The sequence below is a fragment of the Nipponia nippon genome, unplaced genomic scaffold, assembly GCF_047370975.1.
Source record: "Nipponia nippon isolate SJK-2023a ecotype South Korea unplaced genomic scaffold, ASM4737097v1 scaffold_1, whole genome shotgun sequence".
Classification (NCBI taxonomy): domain Eukaryota; kingdom Metazoa; phylum Chordata; class Aves; order Pelecaniformes; family Threskiornithidae; genus Nipponia; species Nipponia nippon.
Genome location: NW_028262290.1, coordinates 24719686 through 24729022, shown reverse-complemented (window position 1 = coordinate 24729022; position 9337 = coordinate 24719686). Strand labels below are relative to the sequence as shown.

General features: G+C 39.5%; 1 protein-coding gene across 1 annotated transcript; it reads right to left on the bottom strand.

Annotated features, from left to right (window-relative positions):
• Nucleotides 1-122: 122 nt before the first annotated feature.
• On the bottom strand, nucleotides 123-9249 carry RIDA (reactive intermediate imine deaminase A). Its single transcript, XM_009469312.2, has 6 exons — nucleotides 9131-9249; nucleotides 4585-4690; nucleotides 3957-4011; nucleotides 3034-3102; nucleotides 1405-1460; nucleotides 123-968 (listed from the first exon to the last, which is right to left on the bottom strand). Exons 1-6 carry the CDS (start codon nucleotides 9193-9195, stop codon nucleotides 906-908), a joined length of 414 nt encoding a protein of 137 aa, XP_009467587.1. The 5' UTR covers nucleotides 9196-9249; the 3' UTR covers nucleotides 123-905.
• Between the last annotated feature and the right edge of the window lie 88 nt (nucleotides 9250-9337).

The window sequence follows — 9337 nt, the reverse complement described above, 5'->3', positions numbered from 1 at the left end:
GATAGATAATAAACCTATTCTTTCAGTTTGAATTATTTCTTAATGAATAAGCAAGATAGGGACTTTTTTGTAATGGAGTATCAAAGCATAACGAGGAAAAGAAAAGTCTGTTCCCAGAAAAGCACAGTTTCACAGATGCAATTATCATTTATTCTCATTAAACAGGATTTTTTGTTTGTTTGTTTTTTAAAAAAATCAAAATATAGTAAAAGTTGAATTGCTATGAAAAAGATTATGAAAAAGGTTACAGGTAGAGATTAATTTACAGCTGATTTAAAGTTAGCACTTTATTTCAGAAAAGCGTAATTTTCTTCTTTCTGAAATTAATATTAACTTTCTTAAGCAGTTGCTTCCATATGAAAAACATGTGAGTCCCAACAGTAATCTATTCTGTAAAGGAAGAGTTTAAGACAGTTCAGAAACAAACACAGCAAAATTCCCCAAAACACAAAAGTGAAAACATACGCTAAGCAATTCAAGTGTTCCACTGTTTTCCCATTTGTCATTTTTTCTTATTTAAAATCGTTACTAAAAACCTACTATTCCAAATCATTAGTTTTCCATGTCCAGATCACCCATAGTATAACTGTCATACGTTCACCCAAACGTGTACTTAATATCTGAATATCCAGTCACCATCACAAAGTAAGGGCCCTGTCCTGCAATCAAGCTCGGCTGATTTCAGCAGAACTCCTGGAGGTTTCAGGGTTTGCCCGCATAAAACTCACTGCAAGCTTGTATTTTAGAGAATCCAAGGCCACAATTCAGAAGAAAGCATCTTTCCTCAGTAAGTTTAGTGATTTCACCTGTACGTAACTGCTGATAGTCAACTGTAGGAATAGGATGTAAGGGAGAAGTATTAAATTCAAAACTGCTGTCGTAGGATATTCAGTCTCTATTTATAGTCAGGCTGAAGCATCTTGGAGGGGTCCCTGAATAGCAATAGCTTCAATCTCAACTCGGGCACCCTGTGAGAAAACAATGAAGAAACGTATTAGGAATCTAATAGATCTATTTTATTAAGCAAGTGGATGTATAACACACCCTTGTATGAACAGAGTGACATTTGAGGGAGATTATACTTCTGACAGTTGTATTACTAGTTTAGCAACGTTAAGTAATACTGACAATTCACTTTAATCTTACTTAAGTATCATAACCCCTTATTTCTAGTGTTGTAGCCATCTGCCACCACCAAAAAAAAAAGTCTCTCTCATATTTATATCTCTTATCATGTGTGGGAATAAGACCGGTATACTTAGAAAAAAAACCCTAAATACTTAAGAGTCTTCATTAAAATAATTGCAATTGAAGCTGTTCCAGAATAAGAAAAGCTGTCAGAATGCTTCAGAAGTAAGGAATTTCAGAAAATTCATTTTTGGTAAGCAGAAAAGCGACACTTACTTTTGGCAAAGCGGCAACCTGATAGGCTGCTCTGGCTGGGAAGTTTGTCTTGAAAACTGTAATTTAAACAGAAACATCCACCAATCACTTAACTTTGCTTGATAAAACACAGTTCAAAGTAACCTGTATAAAATGCGGTCATTGGAACAGTTTCAGGTTCAAGGCTACAAGACAAATAGTCTTCTGTGCCAGCTATCATTTCCCCCTTGTTGGTTTTTCTTTGGTCACTGACTGGTCTAACATTTCAGCAAGCTACCATTCATCATTGAGAAGGCAGCTACAGTTGTGACCTAGCAGCCAGTGATAACTTGCATTCTGCTGACACTGCATGGCCTTAACACCAACTTGGCTGAAAAGAAGGATTAAATCAGAACAGTGATCATCCAATTGCAAAGACAAGAGAGTGGGAGAGGGCTCTTGCACAGACAGAGCAAGAGGGAGAAACAAGCCCCTGTCAAAAGAGCCATGAGCAAAGATCCCAGATTTGCCAAAAGTCAACAGGGGCCAACCTTACTCATGTCAAAGGAAGGCAGAGTTAAAATAGGGCCTTGACCTATTCCTCCATTCACAATAAAGCCTGGCACACAAGGATACTAAAAGAACAGGGGAAAACAAAAAGGAAAAAAAAAAAAAGGTATTGGTCAAGATATAAGAGTCAAATGTATAGAATCATAGAATAGTTTGGGTTGGAAGGGACCTTTAAAGATCACCTAGTCCAACCCACCCTATCCAACCCGACTTCAAACACTTCCAAGGAATTTGCATAATTAAATATAAGTTTTACTAGCGAGAGATAACACTAAGCTCAGAACTGTTAATTTCAGGGTCCTGCACTGACAAGGCAGGATAATAATTCACAATCAAAGAACAGCAGCAACTGCTCTCTTGAGCTACAGGTAGGAGGCAACAAGTAACGGAGTATCCAGCTGGTCTTTTTTTACCCTGCTTAAATACACACACAATTCCATTTTGACATGCAGTAGACTATGTTGATAGCTCATAAATAAAAGTACTTGTTCAAGACCAGATGTTGCTATCTAATTAAAACCCAAAGCTATATAAATAAGGAACTTATGTGCATACTCTCCCAAATTCTCCTGCACAATATGGCTCATTGGAATAACCTATTTCAGCCTGCATTCAGTTTTGTTAACCAAGCATTATTTTTTTTTCTTAAGTGGACCCATGTGTCTCATCCTTGTATAAAAAAAATGAGCCCTGTCCCATAACAATAACCCACAAATCATTCAAAGATACAAATCAACTTTAAAGAAATAGAGAAACAAAATCCGAAATTAAGCATTTGAAGGCTGCCTACAGTAGAATTACATTAGGGACAACACAGCATCTATCAGGGTAAAGAGGCACGGAAGATCAACCTGCAGCGACAGCAGGAGTTGATTTTCACATGACAGTGAGTTAGTGGGATGGTAGGACACAAATCCAGATGAAATTGGGCTGTGCTTGATCTGGTGCTTGCAAAATAATTTTTGTTAAATGTCGTATTTCTACTGGAATCTCAAAGAATCTGGAACTACATCATCTGAGTCATTAAAACACTTTGCTTACTGTGACTATAGTTAGTTCCACAAGCCATACTGGTAAAACAGAAACAAAAGATCTACTTACATTGTTTGTAAATATCATTAATATCATTGAAGTCCTTCATGTCTGCCATCAAAACCGTAGTCTTCACAACTAGAAATTACATAACTGCAGTTATTCTGGACCTCTGACTTTTGTATAAAAGTTGAAAATCATTAGTGCATTTCTTGCTTTTATTTCATAAATTTCTCTCAAATACTCTAAACATTTTGAAAAGTTTTGCAAACAGATATTGACCATTAGAGCTACCACCTAGAGAACCATCTAAAAAATCTGAATACCTAGTACATAATAAAACTATAAGGAATTAAACATTCCTGGCCAGCTCTGAAAATATCTGTTTTAAATTTTGTTCTAAGCTCAATTCTTCCAAGAGGCACAGAACTGATAAGCAGGTCAAATAAAAAAGCTGTTGTAAGCCAACAGTTGGCTTACATTACATCATATATAATATCTGCAGCCAAAAAAAAAAAAGTCCATAGAAGGCCTGAAGATATAGTCTATGCTAGAATTTTTTACCCATGACTGCCCAAGCCAACATTAATCCTGGTTTGGCTCCACTATTACAGTCCTCCTAGAGTATTAACACCATAGATACAGACCTGCTTTACCTGGAGCAAAGTCTAGGATGGTTAAAATGCCTGTAGTCAGTTGCAGCTCTGTCTATACCTGAGCTTCATCAGTTAGAATTAAAATATTAGTACTGTGGACAGGAACTTATGGCAAATAGTGTCCCATCGGTACCCACCACAAACACGTGCACATTGATTTATTTCTTTTCTTTTTTAACCCAGACTCATGATTCCTTTTGTCTCCTTCAGCTATTGGTAACAACTGCATGTTTAGCAAACAGCTTTTTTTTTTTTTCTTTAAAAGGTCACTTTTTTTTTTTTAAACCAGGTAGGTAAAAACAACCACTTGATTGCCACCATCAGCGCAACACTTACCATTGCCATAGTCACAGCCTGCAGCTTTCAGGATTTCTCCCATGTTTTTTAGAGCCTAATGAAAAATGAGACAAAAATCTTTAAGTATCAGCTGCGTTGTATTTAGCTAAGTATGTAAATATGAGTTGTAATCTGGCTACATCCATGTTACAGTATAAATTCACCCAGCAAATCTTCAACTGTCATCAGTGAGTAAGCAAAATCAGAAATAGACTAAAGGGTAAATTAATAAAAGGGAGCTTCTAATAAACCAAAAGTATTAAACCATCCATTCATTAGATGTAAATGCATGATGCAGCGCCACCTCATCCTACCTATTACCTCACACAACCTCTTTGCTGCTGGGGGAACAAATCTTTCCCCATCTCAAAGCCAGGGTTTTTACTAGGGTCTGAACCTTTGTTACAAATATTGATTCTTTGCTACACAAAATACAGATTCCTCCCCTGACCTTCACATTGTTTGAGTGGAAAATGACAGGGGCAGGATGGAATGACTTCCTCCTGCTTTTCCTTCATCTTGGAGGATGTGAAATGCGTTCTCTAGGGCTCTTCAATTTCTCATAAGTCCATGTTTAACTAAGCACTTGCCAACTCCGTTACAGGTTTATTTCTAGAAGACATCTTACCTGCTTAGCTTCTTCCTTTGCCCCTCCAGAGACAAGCTGCCCGGTGGAAGGTTCTATACCTATCTGTCCGGCAATGTACATTGTCCGGTCTACTAGCACTGCTTGGCTGAAAACATAAGTGATGTTTTAGGTTTAATATTTCCCCATCAAAACATTTAACTATCTGAAAGCACACTTCACATTTTCTTCAGTAGTTTATAGTATCTCAGAAAAATAGAGGACTTAGGTTATGCACGCGCAAGTCTGTACACAGTCATATGTTCAATCTGCTTACGCTTTAGGAGACCTGGGATTAGATCACCTATGGAAAGGCATAGCTACATTAGCACAGCTCTTTTTTTGAGGTAAAAACCCCCGTTTCTTGGAAAGGCAAAAGGCATGAGTGCAGCAACACAACACTAAACAGAGCTACACAGCTTCCACACTGCAGATAGCACAGAGGAGAGGCAGAGTAAACAAAGTTTTTGCACGTGCCCAGATAAATATTCCATCTCGGTTTGATAGGTAGACAATACCTTTCATCTACATCTCAGCTGCAGAGCAATGAAGTTTAAAAAAAAAAAAAAAAACAAAACAAAAAACCAGCTGATTAGTAAATTTACCATTTTCTTCTCAAATGGGCACCACGATAAATGAGTTACAGCTGTGAGGTGAAGCCCTGCACTCTAGTTTTCTGGCATTATTCCCCCAGAGTCATCGATTTGGCCCGTCAGCACACCACCTTGATCACTCCATTCCCAGAACAATCACTCTCCTCTCACAAAATGACCTTGATGACCTGTTGGCTGGGTTAGTTCAGAAAAATGCAGAATTCAAGCTATTAGCAAAACATTTTTATATAAATGTCAGGTGTGTTTTTGCTGAAGTAGAGTTAGCAATTATTAATGTCTCTAATTACCACACAGAGATTAAAAGATTAAAACAAAGATTTAAACTACCTAGCAAACATTATGCAAGACACATAATTTACTTCTCTTCAGCTGGTGATTAATATTTTGCAAAGAAATTAGAGAAAGATTCTTTTGAAAGCATTTATGGTGAAGAAAAACACTGTTTTTCTTATCTCATTCCATTCCACAAGAAAATGCATTTTTTTGACAGTTCAACAAGCCTCTCAAGTTGCACAGACTAGAGTTACACACCTCCCTGAAGTATCTAAATTAGGAGGTTAACTTCCCTTTAATGTCAGTGGAGAAAGAAAGGGCCTCTTTCAGTGAACATTTTTATTACGTCTCTTCTCTTAATTTTCTTCTTTTCTTAATTCTCTTAATTCTGCCCATCTACTCTGCTCTGGTGAGACCCCACCTGCAGTACTGCGTCCAGCTCTGGGGTCCTCAGCACAGGAAGGAGATGGACCTGTTGGAGCAGGTCCAGACGAGGACACAAAAATGATCAGAGGGATGGAACACCTCTGCTATGAGGAAAGGCTGAGAGAATTGGGGTTGTTCAGCCTGGAGAAGAGAAGGCTGCAGGGAGACCTTACTGCAGCCTTTCAATATTTAAAGGGGGCTTATAAGAAAGATGAGGACAGACTTTTTAGCAGGGCCAATAGTGACAGGACAATAGGTAATAGTTTTAAACTAAAAGAAGATAGATTCAGACTAGATATAAGGAAGAAATTTTTTTACAATGAGGGTAGTGAAACACTGGAACGGGTTGCCCAGAGAGGTGGTAGATGCCCCATCCTTGGAAACATTCAAGGCCAGGCTGGATGGGGCTCTGAGCAACCTGATCTAGTACATGTCCCTGCCCATTGCAGGGGGGTTGGACTAGATGACCTTTAAAGGTCCCTTCCATCCCAAAGCATTCTATGATTCTATTCTATGAATTGAGATTGACTCAATTGGGTTGTCTCAATCCATTGACTTCACAGGGTACCAACCTAATTTAGGGACTCAATAAAATGATTACAGTTAGGCAATCTGAACAGTGACATCAGTCCCATCTTTCCTTTTACGCCTGTCCTACATCCTCCTGTAATTTCATAAGTGGGAAAAAATAGCAAGTAACTTATCTGATATAGTAAAATATCTTGTGTGGTGATTATTTTCTCTACCATTAACTAACAAAGCTAGAGTAAATCACAAAACTACACCATTTAAAGAAGAGAAACTAGTGAATGAAGTAGTTTTCTAGCTACTCCAGTCTCATTGATAGAAAATGTGAGTATGAACCAAACACATATGCTTCTTTAATTTTATTTTCTTTCCTACCATGTCCTGCTTTGTTTGAGGCACAGGCCCTCAGACCACAAACTTGTTTCTGTTTGAAGCACAGAGAACCATGCAACAAGAAGGTATGAGCTCTCTAAAAAAAGAGATTGGCTTGTACTGCTTATTATAAAGCAAATGACACAATGAAACGTTTATCCCAACAAAGGCCTTTGGACAGTCCTAAATCACAAATAATTGGGGAAAAAAATAAGCTGAAGCCTTCTGATACCACTGCCAGATCAATATCTGCAGCAGTCTTATTGGGTCCCCTTCTCTGCTCCTCAACTTTCTTCTCTTGGTATGCTTACCAGTGGAATTCTCCATGCACTGAGACTATTAACAATTTACCAACTAAAGGGTATACTTCTACTACAGTCAAATGCATGAGTGAAGTTCAGAGAAACTTCAACTACACAAACCCCAATCACACTTTAACTGCAGATGTATCCTACAACTAGGGTCAATCGTAGCTACTCTTTAATTTCTGATTCAGCAGAGATCTGAGCATGTGCCTAAAGTCATTAGGTTTCAGTATACCCAAAGGCATAACTGGATAGACATTATGACCTTAGAAGAACATCATCCATCAGAAAGATGGTGTTAAGAAGCATGCTCTTTAGAGACAAGGACTGCAAAGTTAATCAGATCTTCTTTACACAAATGGTTGTTGATTAATACAAGAACGGTACCGCTGCTGTGTCTTTTAAAAAGTTTAATATCATTAATGAGATGTATATAGATACACATACAATGAGATGTATATATATACACACTCACACATATGAGTCTTTTTATATATCTATCTACCTACCTATCTCAAGGTACTGGAAATTGGATGCAGTAAAGGAAATACAAAAATACATTAAAAATAGGTCATCAAAAAGCATACTGAAGGGCTGTAGCAGAACCAGGAATGCAGCCCATACATCCCAATTCTTCATTCCATATTAAGCTCTCATTCCATGCTCAAGACTCCACAGCAGAGATGTACATGGCAGTTATTTCTTGTGCAACTTTTGCTCAATGGACTTTGACAAGTCTACTGAAACCTGATAAACTAAGTTAGTGATAAACTCATTGATGTTGGGCCCTTCATAGAATTAACAGGCTGCATAACAAGCGGTATTTCATCAAGAACTACCAATAAGCACAAAATGTTGGAATGCAGTTAATCCACAAAAGAAGTGGAGAGCTATGTTGAAGGCTAGGCTAGTTGGTGTGGGTGGGTGGGTGGCTCTGTGTGTGTGTGTGTAGCTAAAGAATTGTTGCCTTCCCCATGTCTTAGATGTTCTCTTAACTACAAGCAACGACAGGCCCCTGCTTGAAGTCTAGTTTATTGTTCATAGAAGTTAACCTTCATGTCATGTCTCTCTGCTTCTACACTTTGTATTTCTCCATCCTTCTAATTCCTATAAAGAACACACACTTTGAAGCTCAGAAAACTCAGTTTCAAAGTAATAAAGACAAAAATGCACCTAGAAGGCACTAAGATGCTACAAGTCGAAAAGTTTAAACCAAAGCAGTCTGTGTTTATATTGGGAAAACAAAGCCTGAAACCAGAATTAAAAATTCTCAGAAAATCCCTCAGTACCTTATATGTGAGTCTAGTATAGTTACCGAACATTTTTTCACATCCAAATAGCAAAGAGAAAAACTTTCTCCAATTAAAATTGGGATTTTTTTTTTTTTTAGTTACATTCAGAACCGTTGCAACTAACAACTTACTTGTGAAAATGTTGAGCAACATCTTATATATTTTTACAGCAGTTAGTTTTTAGACTGAAAAGCATTTAAACTTCCTGGCAGTCCCATTCAAAATGAGAACAGATTTGCAGTGCCCAGGCAGTGAACTCTCCAACTGCCGCAGCGCGTCCTGGTCGGGCTGAGCCTCCACAGTTGCCTTCGCTGCTAACTTCCCTACGCAACATGCTTTTTTCTAGACAAACACTTTTCTCCTTGAGGGGGAATCATTCCTTCTCTTGCATTTTTTTTTTTTCCCATTCGCTGCTTATCACTAATTTCAGAATTATTTTCCCCAACTGACTTTTTGAGAGACGTTTACCAAACCTCACCTAAACGACCAGGACCCCCGCTCCCAGTCAGGCTGAAGCCTGCCGCCAGCACTGCGGACCCGCTGGCGCCGCAGGGCCCCAGGTGACCGGGGCGGAGGTTACCGGGGAGGAGATGGGTCCCCACTCGGGGGAGTGGGGGGTCACCCTCACCACAGCCCCCAGGGCTGCCTGACAGACCCCCCTCCACGCACCTGCTCGAAACCCTACCGGCAAAGCCCGCTCCTGCTTCTTCCAAGAGACCCCGCTCTCGCTAAGGCATACCTGTAGGGACCCAGTGCAGCAGGGGCCTTAGCAGTGCTGATTATTTTCTTCACGAGCGAGGCCATAGCTGCCAGCAGCCCCCTTCTGCCCTGCCCTCCCCTCAGCGCCCCGCCGACTGCCACCTCCCCCCGCCCGCCCCATCACGCCATGGCGCGTGCGCGGCCGCTGCCGCCCGCAGGGGGTTCTGGGAAATGTAGTCCGGGTGGG

Coding starts and splice junctions, on each gene's coding strand:
- RIDA (XM_009469312.2), bottom strand. CDS start 9,195: ATGGCCTCGCTCGTGAAGAAAATAATCAGCACTGCTAAGGCCCCTGCT. Junction 4,691..9,130: donor GCTGCACTGGGTCCCTACAG/GTATGCCTTAGC, acceptor TTATGTTTTCAG/CCAAGCAGTGCTAGTAGACC. Junction 4,012..4,584: donor CAAAGGAAGAAGCTAAGCAG/GTAAGATGTCTT, acceptor ATTTTTCATTAG/GCTCTAAAAAACATGGGAGA.